Here is a 20,868-nt window from a genome sequence, read left to right as displayed (position 1 = left end):
CTGAGGGACAGAGTCTAGGCCAAAAGGAAGGAGTGAAATAGTAATTCACTAGGTTGTTGTAACCGATTAGAAACTAAATGGTACTCATCAGTGTGCTGATAAAATGAAGACAAGAGAAGCTAAGTACCTGTAATCCTAGCTACTCAGGAGGTTGAGGTCTGATGATCTTGGTTTGAAGCCAGCCCAGGCAGTAAAGTCAACAAGACCAGAAAACCAGAAGTGGAAGTGGAGCTGTGGCTCTAATTGGTAGGGTACCAGGCTTGAGCAAAAAAAAAAGTTCAGGGGAAGCACCTAGGTCCTAAGTTCAAGCCTCATGACCCACAAAAAAGAAAAAAAGAAGACAAGAGGAGATCTAGGGGGAGGGAGTCTGTCACTTTACCACTTGAGTCAGGGCTCTATTTTTGACTTTTTAAATGGCCAGTAGGAGATAAGAGCATCACAAACTTTCCTGCCCAGGCTGGTTTCAGACCAAAATCCTCAGAGCTCAGTCTCCTGAGTGGCTGGGGATGACAGGCATGAGCCACCAGTGCCAGGCTCAATTTTGGCAACTTTCATCTCCAAGGTGGGAGGCCTGGGAGTAGAGAGGGAGCTGTGGTTGGCCAGCTACAGGAGAGGGGGGTTTGTATTCCTTTCTGTGTAGCAGCCTGTCCTTGGGTCTATCTTGGGTCAGATATGGTCACAGAGTAGCCTTGTCTGATCATTGTCTATATTCTATAATCACTGTTTATGTTTAGTAGAGAACATCTCAGCCCAGCTGCTAGCTGTTGATGGGCTGGTTTGTGCATCCTCCCTGTGTCTCCAGGTAAAGTTGGTCCAGAGCCCTCACTAGTCATGGCTAAGGTGTTCCAGGCAAGATAGGCACCTGGATTTCTCCCAGAGACAATAACAATCCATCATCTGGGGGGGAAAAAAGGCTAAAAAGTGGGGGGGGATGTGGAGGGGGAGGGCAAGGGTGGACTATCCTACTCCTGCTCCTCTGTGTATGTGTGTTCCAGAAACAGAATGTGTGTGTGTGTATTTTGAGGGAGACAAAACTACTTCTTCAAATCAGGCACCTATGCCTCACACTGTAATATGGAGGTCAGATCTGGCCAGCACCATCACTGGCTGTTGAGGGATGTCAGATTGACTCCATCTCAGATTAGTTAAAGAGAGCAGAAGCCAACTACATCTTCACTAAGATCTCCCCAGCCCTATCCAGGGAAGTTCCCCTTCACTGTGATAAGATTGTGTAAACTGCTTGACCACCTGAGGTGTGGAAGGTTCAAGGAACGTTCAAGGTTAAACCTGTGCCCTCCCACCAGTAGGCATATCCGCCTTCATCATGTGAGCCCGACCAAATCCATGCGCCAATTCTAACTAAAATGATAGTTTGGTTCAAACAGGTACTGTGAGGCAGACTGTAACTCCATTGGCCACCTGCATGTGGCAGGTTTGACTATATGATGTTTGCCTTTAGAACTGGGCCTGAAAGGCCGCACATGCTCGGAGTCTGGGCTGCAACTCCGGCAGCCGGTTCGCTTTTTACTTCCCCAATAAATCCATCCTTTTATCATTTTTCTGGAGACTGAGTGGTGGACTCTAGGAGGAACCAGGAATCCCCTTCCTTGGGGGGGGGGGGGTGACTCCATTACAACACCTGTAATGCTAGCTACTCAGGAGGCTGAGATCTGAGGACCAAGGTTCAAAGCCAGCCCAGGCAGGAAAGTCTGAGACTCTTAGCTCCAATTACTCAGAAATAGCTAGAAGTGGTGCTGTGGCTCCAAGTGATAGAGTCCTAGCCTGGAGTAAAAAAAGATCAGGATAGCACCCAGGCCAAAAAAGACAAAATCAGCAACAAAAAGAGATTTGACTATGCTTTTATGTGCATTGATTCTTACCTGCTTATATACATGTTGGCTCTGTGTGTGTGTGTGTGTGTTCATACCTGTATTGGGGCTTGGATTCAGGACCTGGGCTCTGTCCCTTAGCTTTTTCCCTCAATGCTGGAGCCACACATCCACATCCAGCTTTTTGATGATTCATTGGAGATAAGAGTCTAAAGGACTGTCTGAACGTAGAATCCTCAGGTCTCAGCCTCCTGAGTAGCTGGGATTGCAGGTGTGAGTCACTGGTGCCAGCCAGGCACATGAACAAAGGGACCTAGACCAGAGGGCAAAAGAGCTCCGGAGACAATGAGGGCAGAGACCAAAGAGACCTGAAAAGAGAGAAGGCAAAAGGGACAGCGATGGAGGAGGGCAGGGACAGACCCGGGGACCGCTACGGCCAGGCAGGCAGGACCACAGAGTGGTTGAGTCTTCAGTGACGCCCGGAGGGCCGGGGCCCGGTTGGCGCGGGCGCGGCCCCAGCGCAAACAATGGCGCGGGCGCGTGGCCAGGGTGGCCGGGCCGGGACAAAGGCTGGCCGCGGGGGGGCAGGAGGGGGGGCGGGGGAGGGCGGGGGCAGCGATGGCGCCGTCCGCAGCGGGCGCACGGGCGGACTACAAGTCCCAGCAGCTCCCGCTGCGGCCCTCGTCCGGCCCCTCTCGCTCCCCAGGAGCGCCTGGCGGGGCCGCTGGGCCGAGGGGGCCGCCGGCGGGGCTGGCTGGCGGGCGGGCGGGGTGGGGGGGGGCTTCCTGCGTGATCGTGGCGCGGGGGGGGGGGCGCGCCAGCGGCTGGCGCGACACGGGGCGCGGCGGGCCGGGCAGGGGCGAGGGGCGCCGGGTGAGTGTCCCCGCGATCGGGCCGGTGTCGGGGCTGGAGGGCAAGATCGGGGGCAGGGAGGGTGTGCCCAAAGCGGGGCGCACGGCCTGGGGCGATCTCTATTCGTCCCTCACGAGCACTTGCTTTGATCCCGGCTGGAGTGAGTGAGGTCGTGGGCGCAATGGCAGGGGTGGGGGGGATCCCGTGGCCCGTTGGCCTAGAGCGCCCATCCCGCTTCTGGGGGCTGCTGTGGGTGGGTGGGGGACCCCCTGAGCTACGAACTAGCAATCGGGAGGAGCGGGAGCGCCCAGTAGTTTTGGGGTCCGGAGCTCAGGATGCCCTTCTTCCTAGGAGGCCATACAAGGTCCCTTCTCCTTGTGCAGACCAAGAAGGATCTGGTTATTGTTCTCTCCAACTTGTGGTGGGGGACTAAAGGGGGGCTTTTTCCCTAAATAAGAGGGGTCTCCTTACTTCTAGGCTCCCAAGAAAAGGGCTCGCTATTCAGCTATTGTTTTCCTCCTCCTTTAGCCCGGGGGGGGGGGCGGTTGGCAGAGTTCTGGAAGCCCTTTCTAATTGGTGAATCACAGGGTTCACCTGCCCACCAACAACTCAACATGGGGGGGAAATGCCATGCTGTCTCCAGCTTCCCCTGGAGGCAATCTAGGGTTCCTCTGCCCCCCCAGGAACTCAGAAGAAGACTCTAGCTATTGTTTCCTTCCCCTGAAGCTATGGAATCTGTTGAGGTTATCAGCCCCTTTCATTTGCCTACCCCACCCCACTATGAAGTTGTGAGTCTGTATACTCCTCCCCAGAAGAAGAGTCAAAGGTCCCTGCTCCCCCCTCCCTCCATCCAGCCATGATCTTTCCCCAACAGGTCATCCTGACCACTCTCTGTTTCTAGAAGGGGTTCAGCTATGCTGTTGTACCTCCCCACCTCTCTGTCCTCCACCACGGCTCCCAGTAAGGGGGACACTGGATTCAGTTCAGGATCTTTTGCTCTGTTGAAGAAACATGAGTGTGCCAACACAGTACCGTGTACTCCATACTCTGCTTCTTGGAATCAGAAATTACCGCCCCCCCCCCCCCGGCTTTCCCAGGAGTCTAGCAACCCCAAAAGTGTCCCACCTCTACCGTGTAGCTTAGGAAATAGGCTAAGCTGAAAGGTCTAGAATTCAGTCACCTCCCCCTTAGGAGGGAGAGCAGGGGGCCCTTGTCCTTCCTTCCCACAATGACACAGATGTCTTCTGCCTCTTCCCACTCTTAAGTTCCAGAATACTACTTGTGTAGAAACCTAGCCACAAGCCCCCCCCCCCACAAAGATTCCCCCAAATCTGCCATCCCTCAGCTGTGAGATAGGAACTCCAGCCATGCACTCAGGAACACAGAACTTTGACACACTCACCTTCTTCCCCAGGAGGGGACCCCAGCATCATGAGGGTCAGAACTTAGACTTTCTCTTCCACAGGACCCAGGCTTCCAACCAGAGGAACACAGGATGAACAGAGGGGCTCAGCCATGGAATTGGGCATCAGAGACTTCTAATTCACAGTCCAGAGACTTCTGTTCAGGTTCGGGTCTGAGAGGGACAGAGTCCCCACCACACCCCATCAGGACCCCCTTTCCCATTCCAGCTGTGGCCTGAGACCTCTCATGATGAGGGATAAGGAAAGATTTATGTATGTGTGCCTAGCAGTGAATTCTGGGAGGTGAGGGGGACACACAGTGGGGTTCCTTTTCCCATCCTTGCCCAAACTTCAGGTGACTCCCTGTTCCCCCAGAACCTCACCCCCTCCCCACTTTGTTGTTGGTTTTGAGGCTTGGACTGGGCCTGGGCACTGTCCCTGAGCTTTTTTCTGTTCAAAGCTAGCACTGTACCACGTTGAGCCACAGTGCCACTTCCGGTTTTTGAGTGGTTAATTGGAGATAAGAATCTCGCCAGGACTTTTCTACCAGGCTGACTTCAAACTGCGATCCTCAGATCTCAGCCTCCTTAGTAGCTAGGAGTACAGGTGTGGGCCCTGGAACCCAGCTCCCGCAAATACTTTTTTATCCTTCTTTTTGTAGATCCTGTCCCTGAAACACTCAGCAGTTCCACCCGGGCCATGAGACGTTCAGTCTTGGTCAGGAACCCTGTCCACAAGGGACTGAATCCCAAACTTGAAGATCTGGACCACATTTCTGAAGCCCCAGAGCCTGATCCTGAAGACATAAATACTGCCTCAGTAGACATGGACCCCAGCTATGAAGATCGAGAGTCCATCTCTGAGGATCTCGATGGAGAGGTGAAAGCTCCAGGCTCTAGCTTGAGGAACCAAGACTCGTGTCCTCAAGATCTGGACCCCCCTTCTTCAAGGGAAGACCTGGATCCAGATGTTATTGGCCCTGTGCCTCTGATTCTCGACCCAAACAGTGAGACCCTCAGCTCCGCTGCTCCAGATGTGGACCCCCTTTCTTCCCATCTTCATGCCACCCTGCAGGTACTGCCCACTAGCCCTGCCGCCATCCCAGCCCCAGCCAGCCCACCCCGGCCCTTCTCTTGCCCAGATTGCGGGCGAGCCTTTCGTCGAAGCTCCGGGCTCAGCCAGCACCGCCGCACCCACAGCGGTGAGAAGCCCTACCGCTGTCCCGATTGCGGCAAATCCTTCAGCCACGGTGCCACGCTGGCCCAGCATCGTGGCATCCACACTGGGGCGCGGCCTTACCAGTGCGCGGCCTGCGGGAAAGCCTTCGGCTGGCGTTCCACGCTCCTGAAACACCGCAGTAGCCACAGCGGCGAGAAACCACACCACTGCCCTGTGTGTGGCAAAGCTTTTGGCCATGGATCATTGCTGGCACAGCACCTGCGCACTCACGGAGGCCCACGGCCCCACAAGTGTCCGGTGTGTGCCAAGGGCTTTGGCCAGGGCTCGGCGCTGCTGAAGCATCTGCGCACACACACGGGCGAGCGGCCCTACCCGTGCCCTCAGTGTGGCAAGGCCTTTGGGCAGAGCTCGGCGCTGCTGCAGCACCAGCGCACCCACACTGCTGAGCGGCCTTACCGCTGTCCCCACTGTGGCAAAGCCTTCGGCCAGAGCTCCAACCTCCAGCACCATCTCCGGATCCACACAGGCGAGCGGCCCTACGCCTGTCCCCACTGCTCCAAGGCCTTTGGGCAGAGCTCGGCGCTGCTCCAACACCTGCACGTGCATTCCGGAGAGCGCCCCTACCGCTGTCAGCTTTGTGGCAAAGCGTTTGGCCAAGCCTCCAGCCTCACCAAGCACAAGCGGGTGCATGAGGGTGCAGCAGCTGCTGCTGCAGCTGCTGCAGCTGCCACAACAGCAGGGCTGGGCCTGGGGCCTGGCCTGAGTCCTACATCCATGATGAGACCCGGACAGGTCTCCTTTCTGGGTTCTGATGGTGTCTCAGTGCTCCATTCAGGCCTAGACCTCAGCTCTGGGTCCAACTCCACTCGCACCACCCCGGATCCTGCCTCTGTGCTGGATCCTTTACCCAAGCCCAGCTCCCAAGCCCTCTCTGGCTCCCCAACCACTCCCAGCCTACATACTTCTGAGTCTTCTAACCCTAAGCTTGGTCACAGTGTTGACCCTGATCTTGTACCCAGCCCCGATCATGAGTCTGATCCCAGCCCCGATTCTGATCCTGATCCCAACCTTGACCTCTGCTCTCCCACTCATGACACTGCCAGCCCAGCCCTCCCTGACAGTGAGGGCCCAGAGTGGGTAAAGGAGCAGGGGGCCCTGCTAGCACCCGATGGTTGAAGGGGACGTAGCATTATGGAGTCCTGGGGAAAGTTGTCTGTCATGCACTTAGTAAAATTCTTCCACTGCCTCCTGGTTTGTGTTGTGATTGGCCTTATGTACTTTCTTTCTCCTCCAATGCCCCATTCAGCTTCCCAAGGTGGGAAGGCATGATCAGGACCCTCTGGACATCTGGAGCCCCACCCTCCGGACTTCCTAATTTCCTTACAAAGCTTTATACTGCTCCAAGCCAATGGTACCTTTCTCTACTTCTGGCCACTGTAGTCTGCAAGAGGCTTGCTCTGCAGGTGACTAAACATCTCTCTCTGGCTTTTTCACCACGGCTGGAATTTCTGGCATGTGGATACTCTAGAAGAGTAGTAGTAAAGTAGTAGAAGTGGAGGCTAATAATGTGTTTGCACATGCATGCACATATGTGTGTAAGCCAGTAGTTGGACTCAGAGCCCAGGCACTGTCCTTGAGCATTTTTACTCAAAGCTATGGCTCTATCACTTGAGCCAGGTCCACTTCCTGAATTTTGCTGGTTAATTGGAGATTAGAATTTCACAGATTTTCCACCCGGGATGGCCTTTGAAACCATGATCCTCAGATCTCAGCATCCTAAGTAGCTAGGATTACAGGCCCGAGCCACCAGCACTGGCTGCTTTTATGTTTGTTTGTTTTTTGTTTTTTTTTTTTCTTTTTTGGAGTTTTGGGTTTTGGGGTTTTTTTTGAGAGTGAATCTCACTACCTTCCCAATCTGACCCCAAGCTATCAGTCCTCCCAGTGGCCTGGCTTTTGAGGAACGGTTTTACAATCCCATGAACACTAATGGAATAATCAGCCTTATGTGTTGGAATGTGTTGGCATTCTCTCATTTAAATTTCTCAACTCTACAGGGAAGCAGGTAGTTCTTAAATATCCCTACTTTGAAAAAGAAAGAACAAAAACACAGAGCCTGAAATATAGACCCTAGAAAACAAATGATGATTGACAGCGCTTATGTTTTCTCTGGAGAGCCTGTCTGTGTTGCAGAGCAAGAGTATTTAAGGTCCTGGGGCCATTGAGTGATGACTATGTTAGGTTGGGGGCTATACAAGAGGTGAGAAGTTTACTAGTGAAACCATGAGCAGGTTTTGACAGAGGACACACACACACACACACCTATCTATCTTCCAAGGGTCTTTGGCTGCCTCGTGAAGCGAGGAATGGATAGATTAGAAAAAGCTAGGTCCAGGCTAGGAAGCTTGGAGGTGCGGGTTGGGAGTTAGGGGTGCGGTCGCATTTGGCTTAGGAAATAGGGTTTGCTGAATGGGAGGCATAGAGGATTTTCTGGGAAGAAGGGCAGCACTGAGAGCGGAGGGTACAGGATCAAGCCCTGAATATTGGAGTCACGAGGTTGGCAATGGACAAGGGACCTGATGGAGAGACAGGGTGGGCAGAGGCAATCGCTACCAACGGTTAGAGCCAACCAAGTTCTGCGCCAGTGGGCGCTAGGACCGCACAACTACATTCTGCCTCCCGTACGACTGTCTGGGACGCGCATGCGCACTGCTCCAGGAAGAGGAAAACTGTACTGGCGCAGTGGGCGCGGCCAGATCAAGTCACGTGGTCACCGGCGAGTTCTCCCATCACGTGACCACGGCTCCAGTCAGCTGACAGGGGAGGGTTTTAAAGCGGCGGGGCGAGGGAACGAGGCCACGGTTGATAACCTGCGGCGGGCGCTCGGACCCCGGCTGCCCCGCCGCGCCCTCGCTCCCGCCCGCCTCCCGCGCTCCGGCGCCATGGCGGCCTCGGTGGGCCGGCGTGGATCAGGTGAGGGCACAAGGCAGCACTGCGGGACCCGAAAGCGGGTGGCGGGGGAGGGGACGGCCAGCTTCTCCGACTTCTGGAGACTGAGCTACGATGTTTCTGTTCCAAGTCCAGGGCGGACATCCCCTCTGCCCGAGTAGTAGAGACAGGGTGGGGTGCTGACAGCCCTCAGGGCCCGGGCGGCGGGACTTCCGAACTCGGGCCCTGCTCACAGATCCGCAAATTAGGCGGGCTGTTCTTCTGATTCTTGGGCCGCATTCGGAGCCAAAGTAAGTTCTGATTGTTCAACTTGGCTAGAAGGCTGGAACTCAGGCAGCAGGCTCCAGCCCCTGTAACCCGCACGAGAGACCCATTCGGAATTTCCTTCCTGTACCCAACCAAGAAACAACTACTCCGCATCTCTAAACTCCAGCGAGGAACTGGCGAGCAATTCCCGATTTCAGTCACCTAAACCCACAGTCGAATCTCCACGTTCCCAGAACTCAGATTGTGGGTGCCCAGTTTCCAGACATTTTTTAGGCCATCCCTCTCCCCCAGAAATCTGAAGGAAGATCTCATGCGTTAATGGTGCCTTGGATTTGGCTGGAGATACCCCCTAGGAGTTCCTGTCTGGTGGGGGTCTGGGATGAACCTGTTTTGATCCTAGGTAGGAAAGGAGGTTGAGCCTGCCTTCTTCCTTCCCTTCCTACTGGTTTGTAAACAAGAGCATCCAAAGGGAGGGGCCTGAAGTGGAAACCACAGCGCTCATAATTAACCCTGGAAGCTTTTAGATTGGCAGTGTGGCACAGTAGAGTGCTTGGCCAGTTTGTGCAAGGGCCTAGTTTCATCCCCAGGAACCCTCCACCCCCCTCCTACCAAAAATCTATAGCCATCCTAGAAGGAAAGAAGGAAGAAAAGCAGTGTTCTCTTAGTGAAGGGGAGATAGTCGGGTCTCAGGGACAGTTCTGGGCTGCCATTTCTGGCTATAACCCCATCTGTTGTGGAAGTCTTGAATCTTCTTAGGCTCAGATGAACTAAGTGATTGGCGTGGTGAACCCTTGTGTTCCCTGAAGAGTTATTGATGTTGTGTGAGACACTAATGTGGTACCCCACAACAGTATATTTCTTTTTGGACAATGTCACTTCTTCCCTTATTCTCTCCCAGTTTTTTTTTAACCTCCCATCCCCACCCACAAGTTGTATAGTTTATTTTCAACATAGTGTCCACTGAATACGATTTCTGCGTTTGTTCACAAAGGTCCCTCCATTTTATTTAACTCTTTTACTTCTTAGATAGGGTGCTAGGGAATTACCCTGGGACAGGACTTACCCTAAGGCTGTGTGGTTTTCAGCAACTTGTGGCTGTAAAAAAAAAAATAATAAAGACAAGACAAGCACCTATGGCTTACACCCATAACCCTAGCTACTCTGGAGGCTGAGATCTGAGGATTGCGGTTTGTAGCCAGATTGGACTGGAAAATCTGTGTCTCCAATTAACCAGCAGAAAACCAGAAGTTGAACTGTGGCTAAAAGTGGTAGAGCACTAGCCTTGGGGGGAAAAAAGCTCAGGGACAGACCCCAGGCCCTGAGTTCTAGGGAGATAGCTGGGCAATGGGGTGGTTCACATTTGTAATTCTAGTTACTCAGGAGGTTGAAATCTGAGGAACATGGTTCAAAACCAGCTCAGGCAAGAAAGTTCATGAGACTCATACCTCCAGTTAAACACCGAAAAGGCAGAAGTAGGGCTATGGCTGAAGTTATAGAACACCTTGGCTTATAGAATACCTTATAGCCTTTGGTGAAAAAGCTAAGGGACAGAGAGTAGGCCTTGAGCTCAAGCTCCAGTACCAGTGCAAAAATTGAATCCTTTTTGTGGTACTGAAGATCAAACCCAGGGCCTTGTACATGTTAAGCCTGAATATCCAATGCCATGCCTCCTGTCTCCTAGATCTTCTCTGGTCACCATGGTGTCCCACTTGAGCTCTCCATTAGAGTTGATCTGGTTTGTTGGCATTGTTTTTTTGCTCTTTCTTTGCTTACTATTCTCATGACTCAGTTTTCCAGCGGTGTTAAGTGTATTCAAGGATGAAAGTTTTCTGGGGACATGTGTTTGCCTACAGCCATTGGCTTTCAATAAAGACTTCTGATTCAACCTTTCAAAAAAAAAAACAGTGTGCATATCCACAAACGTGTGGTACTGGATTTGAACTCAAGGCCTGCGTTTGGATAGGCAGATGGTCTACTGCTGAAACAGGCTGTTTTTGTTTTGTTTTGTTTTTGTTGTTTTTTTTTTTTTGTCCTGGGGCTTGAACTCAAGGTTTGGGCACAGTCCCTAAGCTGCTTCTGCTCAAGGCTAGGGCTCTACCATTTTGAGCCACAGCTCCACTTCTGGTTTTCTGGTGACTTATTGGAGATAAGAGTCTCTTGGTCTTTTCTTTTCTGCCTGGGTGGCTTTGAACCATGATCCTCAAATCTCAGCCTCCTGAGTAGGTAGGATTACAGGCTTGAACCACCAGTGCCTGTCTGAAACATGCCTTTTAAAAATTATTATTATATTAAGTGCTTGTACAAAGGGGTTACAATCCCATAGAGACATACCTTTTTTTTTTTTTTTGCCAGTCCTGGGGCTTGGACTCAGGGCCTGAGCACTGTACCTGGCTTCTTTTGCTCAAGTTTAGCACTTTACCACTTGAGCCATAGCACCACTTCCACTCTACCACTAGGCCAAACTCCTGGCCCAGACATACCTTTCTTTTGGATAGGGTTTTATTTCCTGTCTGAGCACATTCCTGGACTTTAGTTCTCCTATTTTAATATCCTACCATAGCTGGAATGACAGGCACACACCACTCTGCCCAGGTATTGATTGAAAAGTGTATTCCCCAGGTTTGGTCTCAAACCATGATCCTTCAGATCTTAGCTTCCCAAGTTGCTTGAATTTACAGATGTGAGCCTCTAGTGCCTGGCGCACGTGCGTGTGTGCGGCGCGTGTGTGTGCGTGTGTGTGTGTGTTTGTGTTTGTATACATACTCCAGGCTGGCTTTTTTTTTTCTTTGACAGGCCTGGAGTTTGAACTCTGGCCTGGGCACTGTCCCTGAGTTTCTTTTGCTGAAGGCTAGCGCTCTACCACTTGAGCCACAGTGCCACTTCTGGCTTTTTCTGTTTATGTGGTATTTAGGAATTGAACCAGGGCTTCATGCATGCTAGGCAAGCGCTTTACCACTAGGCCTCATTCCAAGATCTCCAGGCTGGCTTTTAACTGTTAATTTTCCTGTCTCACATTCTGAGTGATTACAGGTTTGCACTACTGTGCCCAGCTTAAGTTTTTTTCTCTTTCTGTGTGTGTGGGTTTTTTGTTTTTGTTTTTGCCAGTCCTGGGGCTCAGACTCAGGGCCTGAACACTGTCCCTGGTTTCTTCCCGCTCAAGGCTAGCACTCTGCCACTTGAGTCACAGCGCCACTTCTGGCCGTTTTCTGTATTAGTGGTGCTGGGGAATTGAACCCAGGGCCTCATGTATATGAGGCAAGTACTCTTGCCACTAGGCCATATCCCCAGCCCCTGTGGGCTTTTTTTGTTTGTTTTTTTTTTTTTTTTTGTTGGTCGTAGAGCTTGACGTCAGGGCCTAGGTGCTGTCCCTGAGCTCTTCTGCTCCAGGCTAGTGTTCTACCACCTTGAGCCACAACACCACTTCAATTTTCTGATGGCATATTGGATATAAGAGTCTCACGGACTTTCCTGCCCAGGCTGGCTTTGAACCGCGATCCTCAGATGTCAGCCTCCTTAGTAGCTAGGATTTCAGGAGTGAGCCACCGGCACAGGCTTTGGTTTTTTCTTAAACCTCTCCCAAGTTCTTCCTTGGCTGGAGCTTGGACTGGGGGCAGGTGTCTTGTTGAGGAAGGAGGCAGAAGGTGCTCATAGGCTTTGGGCTGTATTTGTCACAGATAGTGCTGCCCTGGCCTCATCCTCACTGCCCTCTCCCATTCCCTTAGAGACGGAGCGACTCCTGACCCCCAATCCTGGGTATGGGACCCATTCCCCAGTTCCTCCCACCTCCCCAGAAGAGGAAGATCTCCGTCGCCGGCTCAAGTACTTTTTCATGAGTCCCTGTGACAAGTTCCGGGCCAAGGGCCGCAAACCATGCAAGCTGGTGCTCCAGGTGGTGAAAATTCTGGTGGTCACTGTCCAGGTAAGACCAGCCAACTGGATGTTCCCAGCCAGCGCTGGACTTGTCCCAATGCAGCATCAAGCATCAAGCACTGACTGGGAGGTAGGATTTGAACCCAGACCATCCAGTACCCTCTGGATCTCAAAGTGAACAGTAGTAGCTGAACCAGATGATTCCCCCCTCCCCTACCAGGCTGTGCTGAGCTCTGGGGATCCCACGATAAATTGCGCACTAGTCCCTAAATTCCTGCTTCTGCTCCAAGCCTGTGACTTTAGGCCTATGTCCTGTCCTCCCCCATCAAGAGGTCCAATCACAGGCCATTCCTTGGACATTTGTGTTTGACAGAGGAGCCAGTGTATCATCTACATTCAAAGACCCTGCTCTGCCCCATGAGTTGCACAAGTGACTGCTTTGGAATGTCCACAGGGGACATGGCAATGGATGGGACATGCAGCTTAGGCGGAGGGTGGGGGGGTGGGAAGGTATGACAGGAGAGCACAATATTCTTCAAATCCAGCCAAAAAGATGGACACAACACCCTGTATCAGGCAGGCCCAGAGGGAGCTGTCCATCATGGCCAGCCTTCTCTGCCCAACCCCTCCCCAGCTCATCCTGTTTGGGCTCAGTAACCAGCTGGTGGTGACATTCAGGGAAGAGAACACCGTTGCTTTCCGACATCTCTTTCTTCTCGGCTATTCTGATGGGGCAGATGACACCTTTGCGGCATACACTCGGGAGCAGCTCTACCAGGCCATCTTCCATGCAGTAGACCAGGTACAGTGACTGGCGGGGTGGGGGGGTGCTGTCCCATGGTCAAGAGCAGGTGGGAATAATAACTTTTCCTAATCTTGCCCACAGTACCTGATGCTGCCCGAGGTGTCACTGGGCAGGTATGCCTATGTCCGGGGCGGGGGTAGTAGCCCCTGGACCAATGGCTCTGCCTTGGCTCTGTGCCAGCGATATTACCACCGTGGCCATGTGGATCCTGCCAATGATACCTTTGACATTGACCCAATGGTGGTCACTGGTGAGTGGGCAGGGTGGGCCAAACCGATAGGAGCATTTAACTGCTAGGATTTGAATCCTGGCACAGGAGCTGAGGTGTAGCTTGGTGGTAGAGTGTTCCTTAGTGTGTATGAGGCCCTGTAGTCCATAAAAGTCACAACATCCTGGTCCTTCACTTGGTTACTTGGGAGGTGGTGTGGACATGACCCGTTTAACACATGCAGTGCACATAATGGTATGCATGGACATTTAGACAGAACCAGGCATGACTTTTAAATATTCATTTACAAAACCTGAAAGGTTTCAGGCCCTTGGGTCTCTCTGGAGAATAAGGCAAACCAGGACCGTAGCCCTCTGGCAGAGCACTTGCCCAGCTTGCCAGGCCCAGGGCTAGATCCCTATTAATACTTCAATAAAGAAGGTGGCCAGCTACCCAGGATGGCGCATGCCTGTTATCCTAGTTAATCAGGAGGCTGAGATCTGAGAATCCACCATTTGAGGCCAGACTGAGAAGAAAAATCCCTGAGATTCTTTTTTTTGGCCAGTCCTAGGCCTTGAACTCAGGGCCTGAGCACCATCCCTGGCTTCTTCCCACTCAAGGCTAGCACTCTGCCACCTGAGCCACAGCGCCCCTTCTGGCCGTTTTCCATATATGTGGTGCTGGGGAATGGAACCAAGAGCTTCATGTGTAGGAGGCAAGCACTCTTGCCACTAGGCCATATTCCCAGCCCCCCCTGAGATTCTTTATCTCCAGTTAGCCATCAGTAAAATCAGAAGTGGAACTGTGACTCAAAGTGGTAGAGTGCTAGTCTTGAGGAAAAAAAAAAAAAAAAGCTCAGAGACAGCATCATCCAGGCCAGGACTGGTACAAAAAAAAGAAGGTAGCCCTTGGGGATGCCGGGATAGAGACCAGGGTGGGCCTCCCTGCTCCCTGAGGCCCTTCCCTCACTGCCCATCCTCAGACTGCATCCAGGTGGATCCCCCCGAGAAACCCCCTGATGCCCCCAGTGACGACGACGTGGCCCTCTCGGATGTCAGCTCCAGTTACAGGAACCTCACGCTCAAATTCCACAAGTACTGCCCACCAGCTTGCTTGCACGAGGGTTCAAGGTCTAGGCCAGAGGTGGGGATGGAAGTGGAGGGATGCCAGGCATCATGGGCCTTCAGCCACTTCCTATGGGCTGGGGGTGCAGCCTGGGCAGGGCTGCCTCTGCTCCCACCACAGCTTGGGGAATGGTTCCTCTGCTAGCTGCAGAGTGGGCATAGGTAGGGTGCTGATGCCAGGCTCAGATGGGTTAGCCAGGCCCACGGGCCTCACCTCAGCTCCTTCTCTAGGCTGATCAACGTCACCATCTACTTCCAGCTGAAGACCATCAACCTGCAGAGCCTCATTAATAATGAGATCCCTGACTGCTATACCTTCAGTGTCCTGGTGAGGGTGCTCATGGGCCTCTGGCTTCCATCTTGCCTGCTCAGGGCCTTTGGAGCATTGGCTTTCGATCATGGGGAGGGGAGAGGAGAACCAGGACTGATGGAAGCATCTGGCCTGTGGGTCTAAGGAAGCTTGGGCTACCCAGGCTTACCCTGCCTCTCCCCGACCCCTGCCCTATAGATCACGTTTGACAACAAGGCTCACAGTGGACGCATCCCCATCCGGCTAGAGACCCAGGCCCATATCCAGGAATGCAAGCACCCCAGTGTCTCCAGACATGGTGAGACCCTCCTGCCCCCCCCAGGTTAACCAGGTATCTGAGTATACCAGCCAGTCAAAACCAGCCACTTGCCAGGTCCCAGTGGCCCCTGCCTGTAACCCTAGCTACACAGGAGGCTAAGGTCCAAGGATCATGGTTCCGAGCCAGGTGAATCAGGAAAGTCTGAGAAACTCTCATCTCCAATTAACTACCAAAAAAAGTGGCGCTGTGGCTCAAGTGGTAGAGTACTACCTTTGAACACAAAAGCTCAAGGACAGCACCCAGGCACTGAGTTCCAGTACCAGGACTGGTAGTAAAACAAACAACCCAACAACTCAGCTATGCAGCCCCCAGGTCTGCAGTCCAAGCCGAGGTATCCATGGCACTATGCCACCTGCAGGTGACAACAGCTTCCGGCTCCTGTTTGATGTGGTGGTCATCCTCACCTGCTCGCTGTCCTTCCTGCTGTGTGCCCGCTCGCTGCTGCGCGGCTTCCTGCTGCAGAATGTGAGGCCCCAGCATCGCAAGTGCCAGTGCCTGCTTTGCCCAGCCTAGATGGGGTGGTGGGAGGGCTAGGGGCTTCCAGGATGAACTGTGAAAGACCCTCACCTAGCTTCCTTGTGTAGGAGTTTGTGGGGTTCATGTGGCAGCAGCGGGGACAGGAGATCAGCTTGTGGGAGCGGCTGGAGTTCGTCAATGGCTGGTACATCTTGCTGGTCACCAGCGATGTGCTCACCATCTCTGGTACCATCATGAAGATTGGCATTGAGGCCAAGGTGGGTCTAGTCCTGGGGCCTGAGCCACCTTTCCACATTCTGGCCCAGTGCATTGACACTACCCTCTGTCCTCCCAGAACCTGGCAAGCTATGACGTGTGTAGCATTCTTCTGGGCACTTCCACACTGCTGGTCTGGGTTGGAGTCATCCGCTACCTCACTTTCTTCCACAAGTACAACGTGAGCTTCATACCTGAGCGGGCCAGGGCAGGGCTGAGGCAGGTTCTTTGGGTGACCACTCCCCAAATAAATCTACAAACAGTAAAGCAAGACACAGTTCTGCTACCCAAGCTTCTTTCCTGGATCCCAACACACACACTTGTCCTGGAATTTGGGCAGGGGCACTGGTGCATGCTGGGTCCACATGTGGCGTGTCCTCAGCCCCTCCCCCCTCTGGCCCCGCCCCTTCCAAGCCCTCTCCAGCTTCTGCCCCATGATGAGTCTCAATCTGCTTTCCTGCCCTCACCTAAGAGCTGGCTAGATCATGGTCATTGCTTCACCGTTGTCCCCCTTGTCACTGCAGATTCTCATCGCCACACTGAGGGTGGCACTGCCCAGCGTCATGCGTTTCTGCTGCTGTGTGGCTGTTATCTACTTGGGCTACTGTTTCTGCGGCTGGATTGTGCTGGGACCCTACCATGTGAAGGTACGTGTGGCTCTGAGTGGCCAGCCAGGGGTCCCTGGGCCCCTCCCCTGAGCCCTCTGAGCATTGCTCTCCGTAGTTGATGGGATGACATTGAATGACCCTTCTTGACCCCTGGCTTTGTCATTGACACACTGACATTCAGATGGGCCCATCTCCCTCCCCTCCCAGTCCTGGGTCTTGAACTCAGGGCCTGGACAATGTCCCTGCCTGAGCTGCTTTTTCTCAAGGCTAGTACTCTAACACTTGAGCCACAGCCACTTCTGGCCTTTTCTGTTTATGTGGTACTGAGGAACTGAACCCAGGGCTTCATGCATGCTAGGCAAGCACTCTACTACTAAATTACCTTCCCAGCCCAGGGCCCATCTTATATGCTGACACTGTGTACATCCACCCCTATAACCACCACCCCCATCCCCCAACCCCAGCTGACCCCTGATCAAGGTCTACAAAAATCTTGCTATCCATCTTTTCTTATCTTGAGTGGCTCTGACATTGACTCCGTAGCTCTGAGCTATGCATTCTTTGTGTGTGTGAATACACGTGTGTGTGTGCATGCATGCATGCATGCTAGTGCTAATTTGGGGCGTGAATTCAGGGCTAGGTGCTAACCTTGAGCTTTTGTGCTCAAGGCTAGGCTACTTGAGCCACAAATCAAGTTGTGGATTTTTGCTGGTTAATTGGAGATAAGGGTCTCACTGACTTTCCTCCCTGGGCTGGCTTTAAACTGTGATCCTCAGATCTCAGCCTTCTGAGAAGGATTATAGGTGTGAGTCATGGAGCACCCTGTGTAACCCTGTAGCTTTGTTGTTGACCCACTGACATCGAGATGGGCCCATCTTGACTGCTGGCACTGAGCCCACTGACCCCTGTGACCCAGCCTGACCCCAGCTGACCTTCCCGCCCGCAGTTCCGCTCGCTGTCCATGGTGTCCGAATGCCTGTTCTCGCTTATCAACGGGGACGACATGTTTGTGACATTTGCGGCCATGCAGGCACAGCAGGGCCACAGCAGCCTGGTGTGGCTCTTCTCCCAACTCTACCTCTACTCCTTCATCAGCCTCTTCATCTACATGGTGCTCAGCCTCTTCATCGCACTCATCACTGGCGCCTATGACACCATTAAGGTCAGTGGCACCTCCTGGGCCCACAGGAGTCTCCTGTATATGCTCTTGTCCTCAGGGGCCTCCCATGTATGCGCACACCCCTAGGGCTGCCGGCCATGGAATGGAAAGTCCACGGAGAGGGTGTCTTGGCCTTGGGGGCCCACAGGAGGCTGATCCTGTGCCAGCATTATCAAGGTGGAGCCTAGCCCAGGAAGGTTTCAGAGGGTGCTTTTACCTCCCCAGGGGAACTGATTTCAGAGTTTGAGGAACATGACCACTATTAATGGCTGAATGGATTTTCAGACTCAACCCAAGACTGATTCTAAAAGACAAGTTCTTTTTTTTTTTTTTTTTTTTTTGGCCAGCCCTGGGCTTTGAACTCAGGACCTGAGCACTGTCCCTGGCTTCTTTTTGCTCAAGGCTAGCACTCTGCCACTTGAGCCACAGCGCCACCTCTGGCCATTTTCTATATATGTGGTGCTAGGGAATCGAACCCAGGGCTTCATGAATATGAGTCAAACACTCTTGCCACTAGGCCATATTCCCAGCCCCAAAAGACAAGTTCTTAATCTCCTTGCCTTATGGAGTGGCCAGGAGCCATGGTTTCCCAGCAGGCTACAGGAGTCAGAGGAGAGACAGCAGGTTGTTAGGGTGATGGGGAGCAGGGGAAGACAAAACTCTTCCAGCCAGTAGGTTCCAGGGAGTATGGAGGGGATGTGAATGGATGGACAGTGGCCAGCTGGCAAGAGGCATAAAGCAAGTGTGGAAAGTTACAGAGGACTCTGCTGGAAAGTGGCATTGTGAAGGTAGTTTCAGGAATGTTCTATAACTAGCCCCTAGCCATACAATTACCTAAATTTTTATTTGAATTGAAATGAAATTCCAAATTTAGTTCTACACTTACAGGATCAAACCACATCTAACATGCCCCAGCCAAGCATGGTGGAATATGCTTTTAATGTTAGCACTTGAGAATTTGAGGCAGGATGAGTTTTTGAGAGTTCCAGATCATTTTGTTGTTAATACTGAGGCTGTTGCAAAAAAGCAGAAAACAAAACAAAAACAGAACACACATCAAGTGCCCAAAAGTCTGTATGGCTAGTGGTGAACGTATTTAGACTGGTTAGATAATTGAACATTCTTATCATCTTGGAAGATTCTAAACTGATGAGTGCACAAGGGAGAGCACTCCTCTGGGAGGGGACAGCCTAAACAACAGCCTTGTAAAGTCAGAACATATTTGGAGTGGTGGTGATGGTCGTCCCTAAAGGAGGTTAAGAGGGTCTACCCACAATGCCTGCCTGTCACTCAGACCCTAGAAACCACCTCTTCTCTTGCTGTAGCACTTAACAAGTCTCACACACATACAACACACACAGAGCATCTTTGAGTGCATAAATTCGGGCCTTGTTCTCATAACTGTCCAATACCTGTACCGACCCAGGCTCTGACATGGGTTAAGGGCCTACTTCAGAGCGCATCAAACTGTCCCAAGATGAGGCATGTGAGTGGGCCGTGTAGTGGGGGTGGGGGTGTCTCTCTGCAAGATGGGGGAACAGATGGTAGAGCCCTCCTGTTATCAGAGGGAGGGAGGGGGGAGATTCACATGGCTGCATGGCTGGAGGGAGGTTGGCGGCATTTTCAGGCACCTCGTTCATGCCAGGGGACCCTGTGCTTGTCTCCCCAGCACCCTGGCGCAGGAGCTGAGAAGAGCGAGCTCCAGGCCTACATTGCACAGTGCCAGGACAGCCCCACCTCGGGCAAATTCCGCCGCGGGAGCGGCTCCGCCTGCAGCCTGCTTTGCTGCTGTTCGAGGTTGGAGCCGGAGACCGGGCTGGGGCGGGGGGGGGGGGGGGCAGGAAGGAAGGCCTAGGGTCAAGGGGGGTCCAGCTTGGGATAATTGACAGCCTTCTCCCCTGCACCCCTCTTCCAGGGAGGCCCCGGACCGCTCGCTGCTTGTGAATTGAGGACCTGTGTACTTTATCCTGCGGACTGCTGGAACCCCAGCTTATTTATTTCAAGAGTTTGCTTTTAAGGATCAGCTCGCTGCCGCGCTCCGAGAGGGCATGGGCTGGTCCCGACGGACACAGGGGCAGGGAGGGAAGACGCGGGTGGGAGTTAAATAAATGGGAGAAATAAACGCGAAGCTCTCATGTCTGAGTCGGAGGAGGGTCGGCCCCTTTAAGTGCCAGCCACCCTCGGCCCGGCTGGCGGTGACCTTCCTGGAGGGGGCGGGGCCGGGAATCATTTAAAGGGGCCGGGCCTGTGGCGCCAGGCGGAAAGCTAGCGGTGCTGGCGCAGCGTGGACCCTGGTTGCAGTTCCTGGGTGAGTCCTGAGTTTCCGTCGGCCCGGTAGGGGCGTCCTTTTGGGGCTCGTTAGCGAGCTTCAGCTAGCCCCAAATCTGTGCTCTGGTTCCCGGTAGGTCCCGACTTTCCGATACCCCCCCCCCCCAACCTCCACCCCTGTTTCTGCCGGTGTTTCCGCCTCGGTAGCCAGGTGCACCCTGGAGAGGAAGGAAAGTCGTCACCTCAGGAATATTCCAGATAAATGTCTCGGGGCGCAGTGATTACCTTGAATTCCCCTTAGTATCTAGAGACACCCTTACTACCCCCCCCCCCCCCCCGCAAATCCCAGGCATCTTCCAGCTTTCCTCGGACGCCCTCCCCAGACCCTGGAGTGACATGCCGGGCCAGCCCCTGGTTCCCTTTGGCTGGTCTTGAGTCTAGGATCTGTCAGTAACTTCCCAGCGCCTACCTATACTCCCTGCGTCCCTGGTTACGCCTCTCGGCTCAAGCGCCGGCCTTGTTACTGAGTCCCGGGGATGCTCAGCCCAGCCCAGGATCCCGGAACTCTATTACTGCGTGATCGTGAATGAACCAGTTAACACCCTGCCGGCTCACCCCACCTGGAGGACCCCTTCCAAGGGATCGGCGCCCCAGCTCCCAAGGGCTGGGCTTGGGTCAGGAACCAGATGTCCAGCAAATACCTGGGTCCCCACTTTTCCAGGAGCGGAAGATTCCAGTCTCTGGCAGGGAGTAGGAGGGCAAAGCTTAGGGTTGGAGGGGCAAAGGCCCGGAAGGGGACCCCTGGCGGAAGGAGCCGTGCCCTGGGAGAACCCGCCCGCCCGTGAGCAGCTGACTCTGATTGCCTTTGACCCCGGCCTCAGAGGGAGGGGAAGGGAGTCTCATCAGACCTTGGAAAAGGGGAATAGCGGGGAGTAGCGGACTCGCCTAACCCACAGGTCCGGGCCAGAAGGTCTACACCCTGTCCATCT

General features: G+C 53.4%; 2 protein-coding genes across 5 annotated transcripts; both read left to right on the top strand.

Moving 5' to 3' along the window:
- Positions 1-2,658: 2,658 nt before the first annotated feature.
- Positions 2,659-6,514, top strand: Znf358 (zinc finger protein 358). 4 transcript variants are annotated; one of them, XM_048342156.1, is made up of 3 exons: positions 2,659-2,702; positions 4,147-4,249; positions 4,746-6,514. In XM_048342156.1, exons 2-3 carry the CDS (start codon positions 4,177-4,179, stop codon positions 6,437-6,439), a joined length of 1,767 nt encoding a protein of 588 aa, XP_048198113.1. In that variant the 5' UTR covers positions 2,659-2,702; positions 4,147-4,176; the 3' UTR covers positions 6,440-6,514. The 4 variants fall into 4 exon arrangements, with proteins under 4 accessions (XP_048198113.1, XP_048198111.1, XP_048198112.1 ...); XM_048342154.1 differs by having other exon boundaries at positions 4,147-4,255; XM_048342155.1 differs by lacking the exon at positions 2,659-2,702 and adding an exon at positions 3,021-3,126 and having other exon boundaries at positions 4,139-4,255.
- Positions 6,515-8,085: 1,571 nt separating this feature from the next.
- Mcoln1 (mucolipin TRP cation channel 1) lies at positions 8,086-19,711 on the top strand. The gene is made up of 14 exons (XM_048342158.1): positions 8,086-8,233; positions 12,199-12,395; positions 12,981-13,148; positions 13,233-13,401; positions 14,342-14,453; positions 14,715-14,811; positions 14,992-15,091; positions 15,471-15,577; positions 15,697-15,846; positions 15,924-16,025; positions 16,369-16,491; positions 17,399-17,614; positions 19,281-19,408; positions 19,527-19,711. Exons 1-14 carry the CDS (start codon positions 8,203-8,205, stop codon positions 19,558-19,560), a joined length of 1,734 nt encoding a protein of 577 aa, XP_048198115.1. The 5' UTR covers positions 8,086-8,202; the 3' UTR covers positions 19,561-19,711.
- The last annotated feature ends 1,157 nt before the right edge of the window (positions 19,712-20,868 follow it).

Source organism: Perognathus longimembris, chromosome 3, assembly GCF_023159225.1.
Source record: "Perognathus longimembris pacificus isolate PPM17 chromosome 3, ASM2315922v1, whole genome shotgun sequence".
Classification (NCBI taxonomy): domain Eukaryota; kingdom Metazoa; phylum Chordata; class Mammalia; order Rodentia; family Heteromyidae; genus Perognathus; species Perognathus longimembris.
Note: the sequence above shows the minus strand (reverse complement) of the source record. Positions and strands in the feature narration are given on the sequence as shown.